This window comes from Sceloporus occidentalis, unplaced genomic scaffold (assembly GCF_023333645.1).
Source record: "Sceloporus occidentalis isolate IW3139 unplaced genomic scaffold, rSceOcc1.0.p SCAF_6, whole genome shotgun sequence".
NCBI lineage: Eukaryota > Metazoa > Chordata > Lepidosauria > Squamata > Phrynosomatidae > Sceloporus > Sceloporus occidentalis.
The window spans coordinates 46,169,244-46,195,090 of NW_028316986.1; the positions used below are offsets into that span (position 1 = coordinate 46,169,244).

The window sequence follows — 25,847 nt, forward strand, 5'->3', positions numbered from 1 at the left end:
AAATTTAAGTTTCCTGAAATTTCTGTTACAACACATGGGTAACAAAGTAGGCAATGTAGAATAAGGGCTAATGTTTTTATTCTTCCATCATGTGGCCTTCCATATTTTGGGGTGCAGCTTCCTAAACCCATAGAGCAGGAGTTGTATGCAGCACCACACAAAATGCTACAAAGCATACAACTGAAAATGGGCAACATGTAAAGAATAGGATGGAAATTAACTGTAACTATAGTGAATGGCAGAATGACAATATGCTAAATGGTTACATTTGAAATACAGTATACACATAAAAATAATTCCACAATATGCTAAATACAGAAATACCTAATACTGAATGCATACAGTTGCAATATATTGGATACAAAAGCAAGTTTATAATAGAATCCAGCATTAAATGCCTGTTGGTTTGTAATGTTTCTTTCTATTCAGATATATTTGATTGGAATTTAAAACTGAAGCCTAGTTTATTTGTTCCCCAGTAATTCTTTTATTTGGACACATATAAGATACCTTCCAGGAACATCTTCGGCTTATTATTATTATTGTAGCCAGGTCTTGTGAATTATCACACGCACTGAGTGTTTATAAGTCACAAAGTGCCTATCTCTGTTTAGTAATTCAACTGAAATTGGATGAAATGTCATGTGTTGCATTTATATTAACCTCTTGGGGGTTGTTTTGATGTTTTTGTATTTTACAGGATTTAATTAAGAAGTTGTATTCAGGTTAAAGAAGACTTTCAAAACAGCATTATACCATATGAATCTTGTGTCCAAGTTGCATACTACAGTTTCTTGTATTCAGTACTTCGTATTTCTATATTTATTATATTGTGGAGTTACATTATTATGTACTCTGATAGTTATGATTTAGCATATTGTCATTCAGCCTTTCACAACTGTATGTTTTTTCATTTTCCCTCCTATTTGTTTTGTCAGTTTGTAGTTGTGTACTTTGTAACATTTTCTGCAGTGGACTGCAGCTTCCATTATTTCTCATCATTAACTACCCTGGCTTGTTTTCTCTTTGAACTCAGAGTGACTACTTGTAGTTTTGTTTTGGTTGAGATTTATTCCTTGAACACATTTATTTGTATGAAGCTCCATTTAATCATGTCATGCCTAGTACAGGTTTATCAATACACAGAAAATAAGGTCTACTTAATAACACAGGAATTAATAACTTGGGGTGTGAATATTGTCACTGTCAGATTTCGAGATAGGGCTACCCAACTCAGATTATTCTTGTTGTTGTTGCTGTGTGCCTTCAAGTAGTTTCTGACCTTAAGGCGAACCTATCATGGGGTCCTCCAGATGTTACACTGCAATTTCTATGCATCAGAAGTGACTAGACTGCAAATTTCATGCATCATTGGCTATTCTGGGTGAACCTGAAGGGAATTACAGTTGGGGGGGGGGAATAGGGCTGATGGGGACTGCAGTCAAAAAACATTTAGAGTCACACATTACCCAAATGGTGTTGTCTCACAGAAACAGTTTATTATTCTGATCTATTCACTACCCACACCCATCCAAAGCTTCTGTCTTGTCATTTCCACTGTAATGGAAAAAGAGGAAAGGCTCTGCTACTTGAAAAGGTGATGTGGTTTGACACCAGCTTAAACAGGAATAACCCAGGCCAGCACCAAATGATCCCATGGATGCCCTTGTAATTAACAATCTACAATTGGCAGTCTACTATAGTGCAATGTATTGTCCATGATGTAGACCTAAACCTGATTGGTAATCCCTTCTAGGGTAGACCTGTTGAATCAACTGATAAATGATGAATCGACATTTAGATAAACCCTATCGATTCAATAGGTCTCCTTCATTTAGGAATAGAAGTCAGGTCTAGAGGTTCATCTTTATCATCCTTTCTTTCACACACATTTATTACATAAATAAAGTATTCTTTTTTATACATATAAGAATTACAGTTGTATCATCATCATCATCAAATCTATGTTTTTATGAGTCAAAAGTTTAAGAGCTTAAGCCTTAGAAAAATATGTGATTTACTTCTACCACAAAATATATTATTTACATTTTCCATAGTGCATACTATATGCAGTTGTTCATTACACATAAAAATAGTATAATTAAATAAATGCATCATTGTCCATCACTTCATTTCCCCTCCCCCCCCTCCTGAAGTGGCACATTGCATATGGTCCCAGAGAATGTCAGCCTTCTTCACTGGAAGTCTGTATCTAGAAGATCATGCAAGAGTTTAATCACATGTTGTGGTTGGCTGGAGGCATATTCTATAAGTTTGGGTCCCATTTGCTTGAAAAGACTCTTAGCCAGTTTAGAGACCACAGTCCTCACATTCCCACTCTTTCCAGATAATACGCCATTGCCGATCATGTTGTTCAGGAAGTACCAGAGAATAGGAAGGGCATGACGTTCCACAGACTGAGCTTTCCGTGGATAAGCCAAAACCACAAGAACTGCCATGTAAAAGACAGAAGATCTTTATTAATTTATGTAAGTGCTCACTTTTGTGATCATCATCAACATACTACAACTGCACTAGCTTTCAGTGTGTTACCAGACCATATTTAAGCATAAGTTGTTATTATATAAAGGCATTATCACAAGCATTTTCTAAGTCTGATGCCATTCTTTTATCAGTCCTAAGATTTGTTTCCCCCCTACCAAAAAGTAGTGGGAAAGGAATGAATATACACACACATACACAGAGAGAGAGAGAGTGCGAGAGAGCACTATAGTTTAGCAATAGTACAGCAATAGCTAAATAGTAGTATAATAGTATAATACAGGGTAGGCAACCTTTTGGAGCCGGGGGCCGGGTTGGTGTCCCTCAGACAAGTCGGGGTGCCGAAGCCGGGGGGTGGAGCTTCCACCCTCCGGGGCGGGGCTGCATGCTGGGGGCGGAGCTTCCACCCACCAGGGCGGAGCCACCCTCTGGGCGGAGCCACCCTCCAGGGCGGAGCCTCCACCGAAGCCCTGCAAGGAGGAGGAGGCATGTGCCCGCCCTCGCCTCCTCGGTCCCTTTCTGGACAAACACCCCCAACCTGCATTCCAAAACACACACAACAGCACAGTTGTGCATTTCACATGGCTTTACTTAACATGGCCTCTTGCATATTTCAGAGGCTTATTCCATAACCAAACCCCTTGGGTTTAACACTTAGCATGGTTTAACATGGCTATGCATATTGAACATGTCAAAGTGGTTTCACCGTTCTTGGACCAAGTGTACTTCTCAGAAATGTGTACTTGGTCAAGGGACTTTGGTTTTTCTTCACTGCGCATGGGTTTGTAAAAATCACAGCAATTTACATTGGCCTTGCCTCAGAGGCTTTCTGATATCAATATCACCATTAAAGAACCAAAAACACACAGAAAAGGCACTTTGGAAAGTCACACTCTCTTGGCTTCAGAAACATCATCAACATCATCATCATCACCACACTATCATTGTCAAAGCAAGGGAGACTTGTTAGCATTAAAAGCACCCAAAACACACTTTGTAAGGTGACGCTCTCTCGGCTTCAGAAACAGTACGTGCATGCCTCTCAAGCTGACTCATATCATTGTCATCATCAATATCATCATCATCATCACCACACTATCATTGTCAAAGCAAGGGAGACTTGTTAGCATTAAAAGCACACAAAACACACTTTGGAAGGTGACACTCTCTTGGCTTCAGAAACAGTGCCTCCATGCCTCTCAAGCTGGCTTATATCATCATTGTCATCATCAATATCATCATCATCATCACCACACTATCATTGTCAAAGCAAGGGAGACTTGTTAGCATTAAAAGCACACAAAACACACTTTGCAAGGTCACACTCTCTCAGCTTCTGAAACAGTAGTTGCATGCTTCTCAAGCTGACTCATCACCATCACCACCACACTATCATTGTCAAAGCAAGGGAGACTTGTTAGCATTAAAAGCACACAAAACACACTTTGCAAGGTCACACTCTCTCAGCTTCTGAAACAGTAGTTGCATGCTTCTCAAGCTGACTCATCACTTTCACCACCACACTATCATTGTCAAAGCAAGGGAGACTTGTTAGCAATTAAAAAGAATGCAAAATAAAACAAAAAAACCCATGTGGCCTCTGGCCACTCACCACCTTCTCCTCTTCCTCCTCCTGCTCTTCCTCTCTCCTCTTCCTCCTCCTGCTCTTCCTCTCTCCTCTTCCTCCTCCTGCTCTTCCTCTCTCCTCTTCCTCCTCCTGTTGCCCCCATCTCCTCCTCCTCTCTCCTCTTCCTCCTCCTGCTCTTCCTCTCTCCTCTTCCTCCTCCTGCTCTTCCTCTCTCTTCTTCCTCCTCCTGCTGCCCCCATCTCCTCTTCCTCCTGCTGCTGCCTCCTCCTGCTCTTCCTCCCTCCTCTTCCTCCTCCTCTTCTTTCTTCTCCTCCCCCTCCTCCATGCGCCGCGCGGCCTGGGGGCAGGACGGATTAGACAGAGGAGGAGGTGGGCTGCGCGGGACTGCATGAAGCCCCGCGGGGAGGCGGGGAGGGCCGCGCAGAGCCGCGCAGAGCCGCGTGGGGAGGCGGGGTTGGCCCCGCGGAGCCCCGCGGGGAGGCAGGGAGGGCTGCGCAGGGCCCCGCGGAGCCGTGCAGAGCCCCGCGGGGAGGCGGGGATGGCCCCACGGAGCCCCGCGGGGAGGGCCGCGCAGGGCCCCGCGGAGCCGCGCAGAGCCCCACGGGGAGGTGGGGATGGCCCCGCGGAGCCCTGCGGGGAGGTGGGGATGGCCCCGCGGAGCCCCGCGGGGAGGCGGGGAGGGCCGCGCAGGGCCCCGCGGAGAGGTAGGGGAGGGCGGCGCCGGTCTTCATCCTTTGCCTCCTCCATCCCAGGCCGTGCGGCCCTCCTCTTCCTCCTCCGCCGCCATTTTGTTTATCAAAATGGCGGCAAAGTCTCGCGCGACCTTTCCTATCCTGGGAAAGGTCGCACGAGACTTCGGCCGCCATTTTGAAAAATAAAATGGCGCCCGGAATGGCGCGGAAACGGCGGCAGGACTGCGTGGGGGCCGGCAGGAAGGCCTCGGCAGGCCGGATCCGGCCCGCGGGCCGTAGGTTGCCAACCCCTGGTATAATAGTATAGCAATAGCTATACTTTACACTAGCTATACTTTTCAATCACTATAAGAAATAACTGTAATAAATTACTTTTAAATAGCTTCATCGGAAGCTATTTCCGTCGAAATCAGAAGCTTTGGAATTGGGAAAAAATGGCCGCCAAAACAACTTATGGGGCCCAAATTCAACAGTGGAGGCAACAGCTCTCACTAAGATTTCAAATGACCTTTTACGGCCCAAGGCTAATGGCCTTTACTCTGTTCTCATCCTTCTTGATTTGTCTGCAGCCTTTGACACCGTTGATCACTGCCTTCTAGTTGACATACTCTCTGACTTTGGGTTCTCAGACTCTGTTCTCGACTGGTTTAGATCTTATTTGTCAGACAGATCTTTTGCAGTGGTTGCAGGTGGTCAAACTTTGTCCTCTGTTCCCTTATCTGTTGGAGTTCCCCAGGGCTCTGTTCTGGGTCCCCTTCTGTTTTCTCTCTACACACTGTCCTTAGGTAAACTTATAAGTTCTTTTGGTTTTTCCTACCATCTGTATGCTGATGACACCCACTTGTATCTTTCCACCCCTGACCTTTCTCCAAGGCTTGAACAGCAAGTTTCGTCTTGTCTCACAACTGTCTCGCAGTGGATGCGCCATCAGCGTTTGAAGCTCAACATGTCCAAGACGGAACGTCTTGTCTTTCCTCCTAAGTCTACCCTTGAACACTCTTTTTCTGTCTCTGTGGACAACATTTCTATTCAACCAGTCCAGCAAGCTCGCAGTCTTGGTTTTATCTTTGATTCTTCTCTGTCGTGTATCCCTCAGATCCAGACCACAGCCAAGGCTTGTAGATTCTTTTTATACAATATTGCCAAAATCCGACCATATCTCTCTGCCTCTACTGCCAAGATTTTGGTCCATGCCCTAGTGGTCTCACGACTTGATTACTGTAACGTCCTCCTGGCTGGGCTTCCTCTTTCTCACCTTCGTCCTTTAATCTCTGTCCAGCATTCAGCTGCACGCATGATCACATCTGCCCACCGCTCTGACCATATCTCTCCTGTGTTGGCATCCCTTCACTGGCTCCTCCTCCCTTTCCATATTCAGTACAAGCTCCTGCTGTCAACGTTTAAAGCCCTCCATGGGCTGGCCCCTCCTTACTTATCAGACCTTCTTTCTCCTCACCTTCCCACTAGGGCCCTCCTTTCTGGTAGTCAAAGTCGGCTGTCCCAGCCCAGGATTTCCTCTGCTCCATCCCGCCCCTTTTCACTTGCTGCCCCTCATTCTTGGAACCTTCTTCCCCCACAAGCAAGAGCCATCACTTCTTTAACCAGCTTCAAAATGGAGCTGAAGACCATACTGTTCAGAGAAGCGTTCCCAGACATTGCGTGATTGTCACTTGCTATCTGATGTTCTTTTTGTTGCCTGTTTTATTGAACCATTTCCTGTATTGCTATGTGTTTTATTTGTATTATCCTATCATTTCTTAGATTGTACGCTATAGGCAAGTTTACTCTTTTATATTTGTTGTTTTTATGTACAGCGCTGTGTAAATCTACAGCGCTATATAAATAAATAAATTAATAATAATAATAACAACAGGAAACTGTTGTTTTGAGGGAAATGTCAGTGCAATAAAATCAGCGTAACTTCTGAATTTGAGCTCAATTTGGAAGAGGTAGTCGGGCACTGGAGGCAGTGAGATAAAGTCCCTGGGTTTCCACTGACAGCTGTATTATCTTCTGCCTATTGCAGCCCATACAAGTTCGGGAACACTTACTAGAATCAGGGACTTAGGATCAGGTGTCAGGAGCTGTTTCCAATCTCTCCTTTAGTCTAACAGCCTGCCAACACTATCCTGACAGATGCTGCTCTTTTTCTAAAGCAAGAAAAGAGCATTTATGTAGCTCTCCTAAAGTATGAAAGGTCAGAGTAGATGTGAGGTCATATTGCCAGATGAGTGACATGTCAACAACAGAAATAAGAATTTTAGTGGATTAAATTCTTCTCTATAGAAGCTAGTACATTCAAAAGTTGTAGCTGCTGAATTGACTTCCCAATGCAACATGCAAAAGCTTGTCATTTAGGTGAAGTTATTTAACTTTTGTTCATATTTTAACAAACTTTCCAGGGATTTTAGCCTGGCACTGGTATTCTACTGCTACCGCCAATGCTATGATCTTGATATTTTACTAATATTTTGTGTTGTTTTATTAAATTAACACAAAATTAAATATTTTGGTCAACCTGAAACACTGTGTACATTTCTAAACACCACAGTTCAGGAAGGATACTGACAACCTGGAATGCATTCAGAGAAGAGCTGTCAAGATGGCAAAAGGTTTGGAAACCAAGTCTGCTGAGGAATGGCTTAAAGAGCTGGGTATGTTTAGCTTGGTTAAGAGATGACTGAGAAGTAGCATGATAGCCACCTCTAAATATCTGAAAGAACATCATGGACTGAGCTTGCTTTCTGCTGTTCCGGACACTAGGATATAAACTAATGGATTCAAACTGCAAGACAAAAGATTCCGCCTGAACTTTAGGAAAAATATTTAATGGTAAGAGCTGTTTGCCAGTAGAGTAGACTGCCTCCAAAGAGTCGTCCTTCATTGGAGTTGTCCTTCTTTTATTGTAAATTTAATTTGCTTAAATGGAAAAAGTGGAACAAATGGGAAAAGCCTTTCCCTCCACAGCTTAGGAATTTGCTTCATTGGTGTACTATTGCACATACATACATATAATTTGCAGAAGGTGGGCATACTCCTAAACCTAAAAATGTTGCTTTTCTGGCACTCTTTCGTAGAATTTGTGGCCTCTAGCACAATCATACTGGGCAGGTTTAAACAAACTACTTTCCATCAGCCTTTGCTAACCACCTGCAATATGGAGAGAACAATGCTGGTCTACCTTGTAGGATTATTGTAAGGTTTATTGATATAAAATGTGGACAGATTCATTGAGAATCCTACACAGTTACAGAAGCAACAGGCCTCCGCCTGCCAAGCTGAAGAGCCCTCCCCCCCGACCTCCATCTTGAGGGGAGAGAAGCGGGCAAGAAGCAACAGGCCTCCGCCTGCCAAGCTGAAGAGCCCTCCCCCCCGACCTCCATCTTGAGGGGAGAGAAGAGGGCAAGAAGCAACAGGCCTCCGCCTGCCAAGCTGAAGAGCCCTCCCCCCCGACCTCCATCTTGAGGGGAGAGAAGCGGGCAAGAAGCAACAGGCCTCCGCCTGCCAAGCTGAAGAGCCCTCCCCCCCGACCTCCATCTTGAGGGGAGAGAAGCGGGCAAGAAGCAACAGGCCTCCGCCTGCCAAGCTGAAGAGCCCTCCCCCCCGACCTCCATCTTGAGGGGAGAGAAGCGGGCAAGAAGCAACAGGCCTCCGCCTGCCAAGCTGAAGAGCCCTCCCCCCCGACCTCCATCTTGAGGGGAGAGAAGCGGGCAAGAAGCAACAGGCCTCCGCCTGCCAAGCTGAAGAGCCCTCCCCCCCGACCTCCATCTTGAGGGGAGAGAAGCGGGCAAGAAGCAACAGGCCTCCGCCTGCCAAGCTGAAGAGCCCTCCCCCCCGACCTCCATCTTGAGGGGAGAGAAGCGGGCAAGAAGCAACAGGCCTCCGCCTGCCAAGCTGAAGAGCCCTCCCCCCCGACCTCCATCTTGAGGGGAGAGAAGCGGGCAAGAAGCAACAGGCCTCCGCCTGCCAAGCTGAAGAGCCCTCCCCCCCGACCTCCATCTTGAGGGGAGAGAAGCGGGCAAGAAGCAACAGGCCTCCGCCTGCCAAGCTGAAGAGCCCTCCCCCCCGACCTCCATCTTGAGGGGAGAGAAGCGGGCAAGAAGCAACAGGCCTCCGCCTGCCAAGCTGAAGAGCCCTCCCCCCCGACCTCCATCTTGAGGGGAGAGAAGCGGGCAAGAAGCAACAGGCCTCCGCCTGCCAAGCTGAAGAGCCCTCCCCCCCGACCTCCATCTTGAGGGGAGAGAAGCGGGCAAGAAGCAACAGGCCTCCGCCTGCCAAGCTGAAGAGCCCTCCCCCCCGACCTCCATCTTGAGGGGAGAGAAGCGGGCAAGAAGCAACAGGCCTCCGCCTGCCAAGCTGAAGAGCCCTCCCCCCCGACCTCCATCTTGAGGGGAGAGAAGCGGGCAAGAAGCAACAGGCCTCCGCCTGCCAAGCTGAAGAGCCCTCCCCCCCGACCTCCATCTTGAGGGGAGAGAAGCGGGCAAGAAGCAACAGGCCTCCGCCTGCCAAGCTGAAGAGCCCTCCCCCCCGACCTCCATCTTGAGGGGAGAGAAGCGGGCAAGAAGCAACAGGCCTCCGCCTGCCAAGCTGAAGAGCCCTCCCCCCCGACCTCCATCTTGAGGGGAGAGAAGCGGGCAAGAAGCAACAGGCCTCCGCCTGCCAAGCTGAAGAGCCCTCCCCCCCGACCTCCATCTTGAGGGGAGAGAAGCGGGCAAGAAGCAACAGGCCTCCGCCTGCCAAGCTGAAGAGCCCTCCCCCCCGACCTCCATCTTGAGGGGAGAGAAGCGGGCAAGAAGCAACAGGCCTCCGCCTGCCAAGCTGAAGAGCCCTCCCCCCCGACCTCCATCTTGAGGGGAGAGAAGCGGGCAAGAAGCAACAGGCCTCCGCCTGCCAAGCTGAAGAGCCCTCCCCCCCGACCTCCATCTTGAGGGGAGAGAAGCGGGCAAGAAGCAACAGGCCTCCGCCTGCCAAGCTGAAGAGCCCTCCCCCCCGACCTCCATCTTGAGGGGAGAGAAGCGGGCAAGAAGCAACAGGCCTCCGCCTGCCAAGCTGAAGAGCCCTCCCCCCCGACCTCCATCTTGAGGGGAGAGAAGCGGGCAAGAAGCAACAGGCCTCCGCCTGCCAAGCTGAAGAGCCCTCCCCCCCGACCTCCATCTTGAGGGGAGAGAAGCGGGCAAGAAGCAACAGGCCTCCGCCTGCCAAGTTGAAGAGCCCTCCCCCCAACCTCCATCTTGAGGGGAGAGAAGCAGAGGTTTTTTTTTTTTTACTTGCTTTGTTATTGTATATGCATATGTATGCTGTAAACCGCTTTGATCGTAGGAAAAGCGGTATACAAATAAATCATATTATTATTATTATTATTTCCTTGGCTGTAAGGTCAGCATACTATACCAATGTCCCTATGGTTTTCAGTACTCAAATTGAACAAATCAAAATGCTTAGCTACTGATTTCAAAACCACATAGTCAAAACCAGAACAGGCTGAGTATCCCTTATCCAGAATTCCAAAATTCAAAATACTCCAAAGTCCAAAACTTTTTTTCATGGATGGCTGAGATAGAGGATGTCATCTGCAGCATGCAACAGGAACAGGAAATTGAGGCATCATTGAAAATGAATAGAATTTGAGTAAGCGCACCCAACAATAACAATTCTACTGTTATTCTACTGCCATTCATTTTTACTGAATACAGAGTGGGTGGTGGGATAAATATATAGTTTTTGTTATGAAATTCCTTGGGTGAATTTTAATGCAGGGACAATATCCTAATTTTAATGGGCCTTCATTCTTGCAAATAAGTACATTCAATACTATATCTCCACAGGAAAAAATATACCTCTCAAATGATTTGGGGTGTTAGTACCCTATGGCACAATAGATGGCTTGGCAATTTATTTCATGTATTGAACTGTCTAAAATGACCACATCAAACTCCCAGACTGCCTCTCTAAAGGGTACCTGAAGGCAAACAACACACACATACACAGGTCACATTCCAGTGATCTTTAGGTAGTGCCTGATGACAGAGTGGCAAGTATAGTTTACGTTTCTGCATATGGACTGTGCCTCAGGCAGAATGAATATAACAAGTTTTGGAATCAAAAGGTTGAATCAAAATGTTTGATGGGAAAACTGGGAAGAGCTAGTCATGGATTAGAGGACTCTGGTGCATTTGGGGTTATAATACAAGTATTTCACCATTTGATTCCATAAACCGAACTAGGCTAGCATTCAAGCTCCACAACAAGAGTTTGGAACACCCTTGTGACAATAAATCAGAGGGACTTCAGAAAGAATGCTAGTGCATTTGCTCTAAGGGAAAGATGAGAAACAGCCTTCACACCCACTTTGAAAAGGTGTAGGTGACAATGTAAGATGCTGTGCTGTGAAGAAAGAAGCCCTATGCCTCCTGCTGTTACCTGAGCTATTGATTTGTTCATTTGGAGCAAACTCCTAACTGTGTGCAGTCTGTTTGTTACCTGACAGGCGATCTGTGATATCCTGCAGAGCTTGGCCGCTGATGAAACGCACCCTGCTGGCAAATGTTTGAAGCAGAAAAAGATTATCTGAAAGGGACAGAAACACTTTGTTTGGACATTATTGCCAACTAAGGAAGTACAAGGAGAAGGGGATGGGTGGGCGGGCTGTGAGAACATGATTTGTATTGTACAGTACATCATTCAAGATAGTTATATTTTTAAAAAAGAATGAGTCAAGGAGGTATTAGCTTCCCAGTTCTTGAAGACAACTCATACAAACAAAAAGGTATCACAGTTTGGTGATTTTTTTTTTTTATGTTATTGGATAGGTGAATACAATCTAATTCCTGAGACTGGAAACTTCCAGAGGAATATGTAAACTGAGCACATTTGAAACATCGTGTTTTGAAACAACAAGCAGTGATAATGACCTTTATTTTTTAACTTTATGAGATTGGATCTCTGATGGCCCAGCTACATATACAAATCATTGCTGGACATTGCAAGCATAATGGGTAACTTTGCACAGCACCCTTTGCTTGCACTCAAAACATATCCATCTATGGACCAATGGATGTCTTCCCCTCATTTCTTCAGTGCATCCACATTAACCCATTGTCCTCCATTTTCACCATGCAAATAAATCTAACCACAGAAGAGCATTGTATTTTATTTGAGCCAGCATGGTGTAGTGGTTTCAGTGTTGGACTATGACCCTGGAGACTATGGTTCAGTTTCCCACTTGGCCATGGAATGCACTGGGAGACCCAGAAAAAAACATGATTGGTACACCTTAGGGTCACTATAGATGGCTTGAAGGCACACAAGAACAATGACAATGATAAAAACAGCAATTAATGGCTCATACAAAAACAATTGTATTTCACAATACAGAAATCTGTCCTTTTGTACTCATCAGAGAAATGTGAAAATTGCTGAATGACACCTTTGATTCTGCCATTATTTCGTACAAGGTTGCAAGACTGTTTTTTCTTTCTGCATTAAAATTTGCATACTTTTCAGTGCATTTTATTTCATTCATAACACATGTATTTATATCTTTGACTTGATTTGGGTGGGCATATATTGATCTGCACACACACAGCAATGTCCAAATCAGGTTTTTGCTTTTCCCCCCCAACTATACTCATTTTAATCAGTTGCATTTTGAAACATACTCATATTTTTGCATGCTCTATTCCTACAAAAACATTTCACATGTGCAAATGTGCACATTCTTGAGGTGGAATGTATTTCTTCTCTCAAATGATACTTGGGAAGTGTAAAATGGCTATCTCATTTTCATCTCTTCTTTGTTGTAATAATGTAAAGCACCTAGATAGGTGAGTGATTCTCACCTTCTCCTGGGTGCAATTTTGAGGTGCCAGTGGAAGGAAGGTGGCATATTGCAGGGCCTGGGTTGGGGTCAACTGGCTGGAGGCAGTGATTCAAATATGCCAATGGTCAGATTCTCAGTTGTTGTGGAACAAGACAGATGTCAGGGTTTGTGTGATTCTTATGGAGCCAAAGAAACCAAGAGACACTGTGACATTCCACATGATTGTGGAAGCAGTGCAGCTCAAAATGGAAATGGGCAAAGCTTGTAAAATGTCCTCTTTTGGACTACAATTCCCAGAATCTTCTAGCTAGCAGTGAATGCAAAGAATTCAGAGGAAGGTCCTATAGGTGAAGGAAAAAAACCAGGAAAAATGATGGACACTGTAGACTGTCTCCCCACACTGCTGACAAGTGTAATGTGTGTCTCACAAAGGTTTAAGCATTAGGTACTGACTTAAACATAGGAATAAATGGGAACGGAGTTCCAAATGCAGCAAGGAAAGGATTGCAGTGTCCTACCAATTGTTGGAGTACCACTTCTTAAATGTTAATGTAAAATACAACTGGAGCAGACATGCAATTAGTAAAGCAGGGCTGGGGAACATTTGACCCCCAGCATTGCAACTCTCACAGTCCCACACTTGGGAAGGACAGGCAGTCATAGGTCTGGTACACACAGGCAGCAAAAAGCCGCTCCTTTTTGCTGTGCAGCTGTGCAGCAGCTGCATGCTGCTGTACAGATGCACACTAAAAAAAGGAGCTGCTCTAGGTTCATGCACCTGTGACATCACTAGGGCTGGGCACATCTGGACGCCCAGCCTTACAGAGCCCTAATATCGCCGCAACGTGCCCATCTGTACTGAGCCATAGACACCCTAGTGAGACCAAACCCATAGCAAAGATCCCAGAAGTGTGAAAGCCAGACAAGGGAATTCAACTTCAAAATCCTTGTAATATGACCGATCATCCTTGTGCAATGTAGATTTTAACTTTTAGAAATGTGCTGAGGGAGCTGACAATAGTTGCCCCAAATTTTCAGATCATAAGACCCTCAAGACCAAATAAGATTAAATGACAGACAGGTGTCACCTAATACTGAGTGAAGTCATTGGTCCCCCTAGCTCAGTATGATTTATTCTGACCAGTATCAATTGCTCTTCAAGATCTATTAGGTGGCATATTTCTGATAACTTTTATCTGCTATTAATCACTTCTGACTTATAGCAAGCCTCTTCTAGTTTTTCTCGGCAAGATTTCTACAGAGGGGATTTGCCATTGCCTTCCTCTAAGGCTGAGAGGGTATGGTTTGCCCAGGGTCACCAGTGGCTTCCCATGGCTGAGCAGGGATTCATAGCCTGTTTCCCCCAGAGCCCTAGTCAAACCACTCTGTCACACTGGCTCAGTAGCAGCCCTTTTGCTTGAGCTTATCTCATCAGATGAACTTAGATGAATTTAGATGTACTAGGACTTGGAACATCTAACACATGTACTGAGTTCATTCCTGCCTTAACACCCCCTTTATTACTGCATTTCTGGATCAAAGTCAGTGGATGCACAGGTTGGCATTCATGGGGTTGCCCCAAGCTGATGGGATTTCTTACTCCTGAGAGTTGTGTGGCCCTCCAGATGTTTGGAGTATGGTGGTCCCTTGGTATCTGCTGAGGTTTGGTTCTAGGACCCCACATGGATACCAAAATCCATGGATGGTCAAGTCCCATTAAATACAGTGCTAAAGTGATGGCCCTTATATAAAATGGCAAAATCAAGGTTTCTTTATATATTGTTTGAATATTTTCACACTCTGGATGCTTTAATCTGTGGATATGGAGGGTTGACGGTACAACTCCCACGGTTCCTCTCCACTGGTTATGTTGGCTTGGTCTGCTGGTAGTTATAGCCTAACAACTTCCAGAGGGTCACATTTTTCCCATCCTGATTTACATAGCCACCAAAGCCTTTGGAGCCTCTTTTCGGGAGCAATGTAAAACATGTCTATTCAAACTTGCTTTTGACAGTCAGGTTTATGCTTTTAATGTGCAAGGCATTTTAGAGCAGGGCTTTGGAATGGGTAGCCTCCTATTGTCAAACTACAATACCCATCAGCCCTAGCCAGCACAAACAATGGTGAGGAAAGATGGGAATTACAATCCCACCACATCTAAAAGGCCATACATCCCACAGCCTTGTCTCCAAATGTGTTTTGTTTCACATGGTTTTATTGTGTATACAGTACAGTATATATGTTGTTTTTAAGTTGGCAAACCATTCCAAGTCCTAATGGCGGAGTGAAATGGTTCTGCAAATAAATCAAGCAAGCAAGCTAATGTGGGAAGCTTTGTTTATTTTATTAAAAGACAATTTTCTTCACCACTTGACCCTTCAGTTTATACAGCCAAGAATCAACTGCCACAAGGCTGAGAAAACAGAGAACAGAAAATCCATTTTCTGTTTGACATTCTCTGTTTTCTGAAGGGTGATGGTGTGTGTGTGCTGAGCCAGGCAACATGTTATTTCAATGATGAATGAAAAAGAATAACTGCTGGCTTCAGCAAGATGAATAAATGCTTTGAAATGCTAATTTGAGAAGTAAAGGAGTTGGGCAGGGGTGTTAATTATTAATGATTACTCCCTTATTAGTATCCATAAAGATTCCTGGTCAACCTTTAAAACTGCCTTTGAAATCATTTGAAAATAAGCACAGTACACGTGTACCTTTCCCCTCTTTGTCCTTATGAGATGGACCGTGCACTTTGAAACACTTGCTAGCCATGAAAGATCCAATAAATAACTAACAGAAGTTTAGCTTCAAAGGAGCTTTCAAAAGAGGTAAAGAAAAGGAATGTGGTATATGTGACTTCAACACATTCCTTTACCTGCACCACCAATGTCTAAGAAATGATAAACCAGTTATAATTTACTGGATGAGAATGTCAGCTTGTGAAACAAAGTGGAGAGACAACACCCTCTTCTTCTTTGAATTACTGTCATTATTTTGTTTGTACTAGCAGAACTCTTTTTGCAAGAACAAGTTTGATATTATATCCTGAAATACATTTCTTTGACCGCTCTTTATTGCTTATTTTGGCCTAAGTCTGAAAATTTTTGGATACCAAAAGTTTTCATTTACTATCAAGCCTACTGATCCACATATCAGAGGCAAGTGGGTCAGTGAGTCCAGTTCATTGTCCAAATTTTATCAGCACTGTCCAAGCTATTGAACCTGTTTTGCAGCACTGTAGACAGTCCCTGTAAAGATAAGACTAAAACCAAACACAGATTCACTGCCTCAGTGGCACAGAAGCCACCATCTGCCACTGGATCCACATAGATGGATTTATGGTCCACACAGAAGACTAAGAGGCTGGTTCATGCATTAAATGTTTCATATTTGGAAGACTTTGTGTATGTACGTGCCTTCAAGTTGCCTGTGGACATATGGTGGCCCCATGAATTTCATAGGGTTTTCTTAGGCAAGGAATCCTCAGAGGTGGTTTTGTCAGTTGCAGGTGGAAAAAATGTATACTCATTGCAATGGCAGACAATTCTAGCCAGTAATGGGTGTGTGTAATGCAGAGCCTGGAAAAGTTATTTCACAGTATTAAAGAATAGTCCAAAAAGTACTTTTCCCAACTTTGTGGTAGTGTAATGTCACTACTTCATGAGGAGTTTTGAAACACTTGCTGTTGGGGTTGCCAATTCAAGATCTTCCTAGGCCCTGGATTTTCTGAGCTAAAATCTGAGACCCTGGGATGGCCATTAAGTATTTTGCATTACCTACCAACTACAGTTGCTCATAGATTGTTGTTTAAACACACACACAGAGAGAGAGAGAGAGAGAGAGAGAGAGAGAGAGAGAGAGAGAGAGAGAGACTGACTATATTTTCCTGTTTGGAAATTAAGATGGAAATCTTAGGTAAAGGGGCTGTTCCCAAATCAAGTTGAAATTATTTCTTCCTTCTTAGGGAGATGGCATAAGGAATATTTAATACAGCCACTGGGTCACATGCTCTCAGCCTTGGGGGAAGGCAATGGTAAACTTCCTCTGAAGCAATCTTGCCAAAAAAAGCCAATTATAAGTTTGCCTTAGGGTTACCATAAGTTGGAAAATACTTGAATGCACACAACAGCCGCTACAAAAAAACTTGCTTCAAGCCAAATGGTGGATGCAGAGCAGACAGAAGGGGGGTTCCTGGTGCCTTAAAGAATGGGGAGGAAGGAGGAAACTAACTAAGTAAATACCTAGATTAGTGTTTCCCAAACTTTGTTCCTCCAGGTATTTCATAATTCAACTCCCAGAAACCCTAGCCAATTTGGCCAATAATCAAGAATTTTGGGCACTGAAGTCCAAAACATCTGCAGGACCAAAGTGTGGGAACAATTGACCTAGAGCCGCTGGTGAGTTTGCAAGTTACAGCAACAAATCAACTCAAGTCTTGCAAACTGTAGCTAGCAACTGCTCAACTAGCTGAACTGGAGATTTGCACACAGTCCTTTCCTTTTTGTCTGTAGCTGACCCCACCAAAACTGGAGAATTTGCACCCTTGTTTCCCACTTAGGGATGACCCATGAAAACTGGAAATTACCTGCTCTATACTTTGATTATTCACCATCCATTTCTTTGGAGTGAATCCTTTTGAAAATACCAAAACCTTTGATTTAGTAACATTTATCTGTAGGTGGAACTCAACACAATACTCACTAAATCTATTCAGGGCTCTCGATAAGCCCACTTGAGTCAACGAAAGTAATACAGTGTCATCGGCATATTGCAACACAGAAAGTGGGCGATTTCCTAGCATAGGAGGATGGGTGTCGACCGCTTACATGAAAGTTGGTTTTAGTTTAATTTGTATTGTATTGTTTGTTGTATATTGTCTATTGAGATGCCTAATAAAGGTTGATGGGATGGATGGAACTGGAAATTTAAGATCCAGCCCTGAGATCTGGCAATCTTAGGCCCGGTCCAGTTGGGCGTGATAGGACGTCCTTGACACGTGTGAGGGGCGGCACTTCTAGATGCACCTTGCCCCTTGCACATGACAAGGGCATCAAAATGTCGGTATCCTGTACAGATGGGCATCACCATCATTACATGATGGATGCCTAGCATCCTCACATCGTGGAGACATTATGATGTCGCGAATGCGCCATTAGCGCACTGCAGCATCATAATCACTCCGCAAGAAGAACCCGCTTTTCGCGGGTTCTTTTTGGTCTGCGGGGAAGTCCCACGGTCTGGAGGCTGCAGCTTCCCCACGGTCCAAAGCTAGGCACCGGCAGACTGTCCTTTTTGGACATTCTGTCCTGCACCTCACTTCCTATCCATGAAAGCACCCATTAGTAACTGATAGGTGTCCAGCTTCAAAAGGGCTTATTGGAGAGGTGGTCTGGAGAAAATATGACTGCTATATATAAAATTAGTTTCTCCCTCTGTCAGTATACTAGAATTCTGTGCACATGAATACTGGTAGGATAGATATACCTGGGTAGATATACCAGTGTGTGGGGAACACAAACAGGTGGGTACTTTCACATTTCTGTCTTATAAATGTGCTCTTCACATGCCTCTGTCTCACCCTCATGGAAAATGAATCCTCGACTAGACAGACCTTCCATTTGATCTTAGCACATATTTTCCTATTTTAAACACCTCTGAGGCCTGATTTCAAGAATTTTTCATTATATTACTAAGATCTTGGGATATCCCACAGGTAAAAATGCAGAAGAGCCAGCATGGTGTACTAGTTTGAGCACTGGACTTTGAGCATCTGGAGCATCTGGAGCATCTGGAGAGCAGGATTTAAATCCCTGCCCACCCATGGAAATCCACTCGGTGACCTTAGGCAAGTCACACTCTCTCAGCTGCAGAAGAAGGCAAAGGCCAACTCCTTCTGAACAATTTCTGCCAAGAAAACCCCATGATAGAGTAGCCTTAGTGTCTCCATAAGTCCAAAAAGACTTTAAGGAACACAGCAACAGCAACAACTAACAAAAATGTAGAGCTTGTAACTTTCAGAAAATAGGAAAGTTTATGAGCAAAAGATGACAATCATAGCTTGTTCTCTGCTGCCTCAGAGGGTAAGACCAGGTCTAATGACTTTAAGTAACAGGAGGGTAGATTTCAATTGAACATTTGAAGAAACATGTTGACAGTTAGAATGGTTCAGCAATGGAACCAATTGCCTAGAGAGGTGATGGCGTCTCATTCTCTGGATGCCTTCAAAAAGAGGCTGGACAGCTTCCTGTTGAAAATGATTTAGCTGGAGATCCTGCACCTGATGGCCCATAGAGCACCTTCCAATTCTATGATTCAATGAATGGCATCATGGAAAATTAAAAAATGCACTCACATACATCCCACCCATGTTAATGAGTCCTAAAGGCAATGAGTCCATAAAAGACAGTTCATCCCAGACAGATAAAGGAAACAGCTTTGCTCCAGATTCTGAATATGCACAAAGAACAACTGCACCCAAAATCTCAACAGTCCTGCTCCATGGAATTTTTGCTATGCTAAAATTATTGTCATTAAAGTGAAAATTATGTCAGTCAGGACTATTTTTCTCTTGAGCTGGGCTGTGGAGTCCAGTTCCAATGCAGTAAAGGGTGCAAAGAGCTCAAGCAACTGAGTCAAGCTATAGTTTGCAAGAGAATGTTTTCTATCCATTTCACTGTGACTAGAAAGACAGAATTGGAACTATATTCATTTATATTCTCTGTCATACTGTTTTATACAGGTATTGTTTATCCTTAGAAATACTATAAAGTATGAATATTAGTTAGCCTAATAATACACCTCTATATTAACTCTAACTTCTTTCCTGATCCTTGAACACCCTATAGTTTTCACTGTTCACCCAATGCTGTTTCTACAGCTGACATAAATCCGCATGGGATGGAATTTACAGCAGTCCTTGGTATTGTAGTTATTGGCAACTGCAATTTCCGCCTACAGAAAACAACGTTTGGAGCAAGCCGTCATTCAGACCTGAATTTATGTATGTTTGTTCTTCAGAAATGAACTCAGTAAACCATAAATTTCCCTGGAAAACGAAGAGTGCATGTTAGAGATATTTATGGACTAGAGACAGGAGAAGAAGCTAACTGAAGCTCATAACTTAGGGCTTCCATGAAGCCAGAACAGAAGAAGCTTATTGGGGAAAACGTCCTCCAAATCAAGACCGACATAATTCATAAGGAAGCCCAGATAGATGAAACTTGCATGACACAACATTTCTGGGGGTGGATACAGATGACAAAGAAGCTGCCTGTAAACATTGCCAGGTCTATGTGCTCATCATTTTATAGTCCCATAGTCCTACACTTAAAGCGAGTTGGAGGATACAGCCAGCCAAATTTATATTTATATGTGTGTGCAAACTCACACAGGCAAAACCTGCCAGGAGTTGTGAATACCTTTACTAGGTCAACTCAAAGGTCACAAAATCCTATACAAACTTTTAGCTTCCCCAGCATTCTGACTCAAGCTACACAGTAAATAAAGAACACAGTTAAGCATTTCGAAGCCACTTTAAATGCCATGGCTCTGTCCTGCAGTATCCTGGGATTTGTAGTTTAGTGAAGGATTTGAAATTATTTCCTAGAAAAGTCTAATCTCCTTTTCTTTAGCATTGGAGCTTTCTGGCAGAGAATTCTGCATATCTCACCAAATTACAAATTCCAGGATTCCATATAGTAAATATATCACACTGATATAATTATGTAGTCAGTTACATTTAAAATGGAAGAGGGAGATGGAAAGGAATAAGTGGCTCATGATCCATTCATGAAGTCTCTATCTTATTGTAGTGCTAAGATGGAAAGTGAGTGAGGGCTGCATGCACTATGAACTATGAACAAGAGTAATTCAGTTGTACCTCTTCTATGAATCAGAGCAGGACAAAGTTTGCATGACTATATTCACAGAAGATAATATTTTCAGTGGATCTAACCTTTCCAACATTCAGTTCACAACCAGCAAAAATATTCCAGAGCTTGGCTACTTCCAATCCAATGTTCCCAAGACTTATTCAACATGTGAACTCCTTCCACTGACAAAATTAATCCATCCCAAATTTGCTACACTAAAAATTATTGGGGAAATAACTTCTAAGATCCAAATTGCACACCTTAAAAAAAAAAAAAGAATCACACACCAATAGTCTAGTTCTGCTCAGTCATAGTCTTTCAAACCTGCTCACTGGTTCAGACCCAAAGTCCCTAAATTGTGAATTAATAAGTACACTTATTCTGAAATAACTCCCATTGTGTTCTATGGGCCCCATTGTATATGAGACTGCAACTTAAAACACTAATTTGGCTGTAGCTGTAAACATGCTGCAGAGTAATGAATTATGAGATGCAATGGGCTGCAGCAATACAGAATACCACATTTTTGAATACTGTCTTGTGCATTTGCAAAATTTTCACAGGAGGAAGATATTGGACTAGAACCTTTCCCCTTAATGTGCTAATTTTCTTGTTGTTGTTGTGTACCTTCAAGTCATTTCTGACTTATGGTGACCCTAAGGTGAAGCTATCATGGGATTTTCTTGACAAGATTTGGTCAGAGGAGGTTTGCCATTGCCTTCCCTTGAGGTTGAGAATATGTGACTTGCCCAAGGTCACCCAGTAGGTTTCTTGGCTGAGCAAGGAATCGAACTCTGATCTGCAGAGTCTCAGTCTAACACTTGAACCACTACACCACATTGGGTTTTCGTTAAATTTGTACAAGATGTTATATGAAAAGTAGGGTCCCACTCCAGCCATCTGATAGGATAGTCACTGTATAGTGACAATCCCATTAGATTATAGGAGCGGGTCTCCATTTTTCATGTTACATCTTATACAAATATATTGCCTCAGTTCTAAAGCATGAGCAGATCTGGCCTTCATTTCATAGCTCCTTGTGTTGCACCCCAAATTCTACTTGTAATCAAAGTTCTCCAGACAGAACACTAAAAGCAATACATCTCTCCATCTCAACTGGACACCAGGTCATCCTGAACATGCTTTCACTACACTGTGTCAGCTTTTAATAAGGTTATCCCCTGCCAGCCTTTGGTTTGTCTCCTCGTGACCTTCACTGCAAAAGCCATTTCTCATTTCAGATCCACATTTTCTTCCATTCCACATACATAACATTTCTTTTCTTGTCAGAATTTAGTAAGAGTTGAAAGGTGATGGATTTATAGCTCCAGAAATGGGTTTACACTAGCTACAGAAAAAATGGCCAAAGTAGCATTGTGTTTAAAAACGGCCGGGGGGGGGGGGGCACATAGCACTCTGAACCCATAAAGGATGATAGACATAAAATGATGGCAATCTTAAAACTGGGTCCCTACCACATTATGCAATTGTAATGCTAAGATCCCACTTTAACTGCCATGGTAACATCTTATGGATGTTTAGAAAGGGGATATTTAAAATATCCTCTTTGCCAGATGGTTCTAATGCCTCACAAGGGCCCCCATTCACACTATACAATTATAGTACAACAGTCCACTTTAACTGCCATGGCAACATCCCATGGAAGTTGTAGTTCTAGGATGGGCATTTAGAATTCTCAGCCTGATTTTGGGCTGAAAATCCACCAAAAAGCTTTTCTGGAAATAATCAAAAGGTCACTACTGCTCAGGACCTCCATGCCTTTGGAAGCATGGGTATGAAGGAGATTTGGGGGAGGTTCTACTGTTGGATCCTAGCAGGTTTTAGGCATTTTAGGGGCAATTTTCACTTAATCAATATAGGTAGGCTTGAGGTGCACAAAAAGCAGGAGGGGAGTTGCACTTCCCCCATCCCTGGTAGAGGAGTAACAAAAGGAAAGACAAACGGAAAAAGTGAAGAGAGGTGTTTTTGTGGTGAGGTTAAAAAAAGTAGTTTTTCTAAATTTCATGCAGCTGTTTCCTTCTACCCATAGCTCAAAATAAGTAAAAAGGAGGTGCAGAGAGAGCGAATAAATTAAAGTTGTAAATTTGTGTAAATTTACAGCGCTTTATAAATAAAGGTTAATAATAATAATAATAATAATAATAATAATAATAATGTTCAGATTTTTCACCTTCATTTTTATAAGGTAGTAGTGTTGGAATGCAATGTAAATTAAAAAGTGAATGTAAAATTAACTTACATGTTGAAAAGTCCCCCTTTCAAGATAAGCATAATTGAATTATTTTTTATCATATTAATGATTGATTTAATGTGTTATCCACTTTCTATTAACTTTCTCACCTCTGTCCCCTTCTGTGTGCTAAAGCAATCTATAATGACAGATGAGTTATACTTTAAAAAAAGTGTGATCCACCATACCTGAAAGCAGCAGGTTGGTTTGGCAGGTGTAGAGCAGGCCACATGGTGTACAGCTTTCTCCTCCAAAACCATGGGCCTATCTCCTGTCACCTGGCATATATTGTCTAATGTAGGACCAGCTCTGGACCTATCCCCAGTTCAGGAATGAAATTTCATTATCTGTTTTACAATAGTTCATTCTAAGCCTGCAAAATTTCTAGCTCACTAACAGCTTCACAAGAGATACTTCTATGGAAGTATACCCAGAGCCAGTGTGGTGGTCTCAAACAGTGTGGAAGGTGCAGTATAAAATACAGGGGCAGGTCATGGAACAGCCGTTACCTAGATGCGTGATCATTGTGTCCAGCACCTTCACTGCTGCACTGTAAATCCCAGAATTCTTTGAGTTTAGGTTGTCAGTGACCACAGTCCCCACAGATACCAGAACTGGATTTAAGCCATCTTTAAGGATAGGGATCATAGAGACAAGCGATTCCAAAGCATACTGGTTCACTTTCTTGTTGGAGTCCTGAAGTCTCAGAGTAAATGCATCAAAGATCTGTTTGTATTAAAATAAGAACAAGCAAATCCTGCTATTAATAGTACAGTAATAGGTATACAAAAGAAACAGGAATGAAGACCCATCCCCAATAGTTTGAAGTCCTTATATGAAAGCAAAATTATATTTTCATTCCCATAAAGTGTTTTAATATCCAATGCCACTTTTTATTTATCATAATTACTCAGCAACATGTTTATTTATTAGTCCGCTGACCATATCAAGCATATTGTATAATTACTCAGTGAAGGGGAAAAAGATAAGCCCTCCAAAAACTCAGTAGGAAAACCTATAGTGCTTTTGGTCTCATCTCAAGTCTGAGAAAGTAACCTTTTAGACACTAACTCCATAAATCCCCAGCTAGACTGGGGATTTTAGGAATTGTAGCCCACCTGCCAAAATTATTTTTCCAGGGTCTGGTTTGCCCCTTCAAGAAGGGTGATTCTTATCCAGTTTAATTTATTTAAGCTTTCTTTTGCTTCTAAGCAGTTTGCAGTTGTTTCTGAAATCACAACAATTCTCCCAATGAGCAGTTAAAAAGTGGCAATCCTTGTTTACTAGCAGTGGAGTGTTGTTTACATGGGATGTTTTCAGAGAAATACTAATAAGATGAGTATTGTGTACTATCCAGAATCCACATGACCAGTCACTCTTTCCTGCTTTACTACCTTAAGTCACTTCACATAGGAGCTGTTTTTTGTAAAATTCTCAAGTGTGAGTTGTCATGTAAACTTTAGGAGGATAAATCACCCAACTGCAAGGGATAAAAATAAACTAAAAAGTAACTTCTTATTTGTCTGGCTTAATGCAGTCTCAAAGATTAGATTGCTTCTATTGAGTCTAAGTACCTGTATGATGTTTGTAGAAACAAGTTGGGGGTTGTTCTCACAGTACTCCGTTAGCAATGTTATTCCTTTCATTCGTGTCTGAAATTCCTTTGCCATCAGCAGCATGTTCAGCTCCCTAAGCTGCTCCATCACTTCAATGCTGCGAAGGGATGAGCGTCGAGCCATGGGCTGTGGCAGGGCTAGAGTGATGGACCTGGTGTGGAGAATGAAATAATCCTTCATTGCATTCTTTATGAAAACTATTTGCTGGCACCCTATTTGGTAAGCACCAAAAAGGAGCGAAATTTCACAATTTCAGGAATTCAGGTTACTAATGGAGATTAAGAAATAATGCTTTAATGTACTTCAGGGCTGTACAGATTGGGAGAAAGGGGCGGCGAGATGCTGCCCCTTTCTCCCCTGGATAGAGGCTGCAGCAGACAAATTTTGTGATATCTGGGAGCCCTAAAAAGAACCCACTCCTGGCGGGTTCCTTTTACTGCGCACTAGGGGCACCATTGGAATGCTTGCACGCAATGATGATGTCCACATGGCATGGCGTGGTGCCGTTTGGGCGCTGTGCCACGTGGATGTTATCGTTGCGCATCCCATATGGATGGGCGTGCAGAATTATGGCGTTTGTGCACCGATAGTAGGGCTGGGTGCGTGTGGATCCCCAGCCCTACATAACCCTAATTATGTCCCAGACCTTAGTTGGCATGATTTGCTCTGTGTGAAGAGTTACTGGATGTGTCTAATTAGAAATCATTCAGCAAACATGAAGCTAAGGAAAGTCAAGGTAGGATGGAACACTGAAGAAGATACCAGATTAGTCTAAAGAGTTGTTTAAATAGTGAAAATAAGCCCAGTAGAATGTGGATTGAATCTTTGTTGTTCACATGTATTTTGAACGGATCCTATTAAGTTTGGGGGGGGGGGTGCCAACCCCCCCCCCCCAAACATATCCTGGGATAATTGACCTTTGGGTTTTGTTTTGTTTTCTAGTTTTCCTAAAAGATTTGGATTCTTGGCTGTGTGACTAACCAATGCAGGATAAAATGGGATAACACTCTGCATGCCTTGAACATGTTTCAAATACATCCATATCATTGACTCCATTTTTATTTGAATGCTGACACATGTGAACAACAAAACTCACAAAGATACATTCAGATGCAATAAAACAAATTAGCGTGAACAACAAAACCCAAATGCATGAGAGAGATTATTTAAATAGTGACTGTGACAGCTTGGCAACTACCTCACCAGCTGCCAAGAATTATGTAGAGACCACTATTGCTTTTCACTAGCTACCACCAATTATGTTTCAGGGTGACAACATGTCACTACCCAACCTCTTAAACCCCTTTACATTGTGTGCCACTGTGACACCAATTTTGTGTGGAGACCCTTGAACTTGGATCTGTCACAACGGACTTGTACATTAGAACTCTCTTCAACTGCCAGCACTCTGCAGTTTTAAAATCCCAAAATCTTAACACCAATTGTCAATTGAGAACTACGCCACCATCTGAAGTGTCTTGAATAATAAAAGTTATTTTTCCTTTGGTAGT

General features: G+C 43.2%; 1 protein-coding gene across 2 annotated transcripts in view; it reads right to left on the reverse strand.

The window, feature by feature from the left end:
* Nucleotides 1-974: 974 nt before the first annotated feature.
* Nucleotides 975-25,847, reverse strand: part of TOGARAM2 (TOG array regulator of axonemal microtubules 2) — a 122,108-nt gene continuing 97,235 nt past the window's right edge. Inside the window, exons 17-20 of one of the 2 annotated variants that reach the window (XM_089529552.1) lie at nucleotides 24,295-24,487; nucleotides 23,230-23,446; nucleotides 11,263-11,349; nucleotides 975-2,452 (exon numbers count right to left, since the gene is read on the reverse strand). In XM_089529552.1, coding sequence (XP_089385678.1) covers nucleotides 2,196-2,452; nucleotides 11,263-11,349; nucleotides 23,230-23,446; nucleotides 24,295-24,487 — 754 coding nt within the window. In that variant the 3' untranslated portion in view covers nucleotides 975-2,195. The remainder of the gene's footprint in view (nucleotides 2,453-11,262; nucleotides 11,350-23,229; nucleotides 23,447-24,294; nucleotides 24,488-25,847) is intronic. The other variant, XM_089529553.1, reaches the window with a different exon arrangement.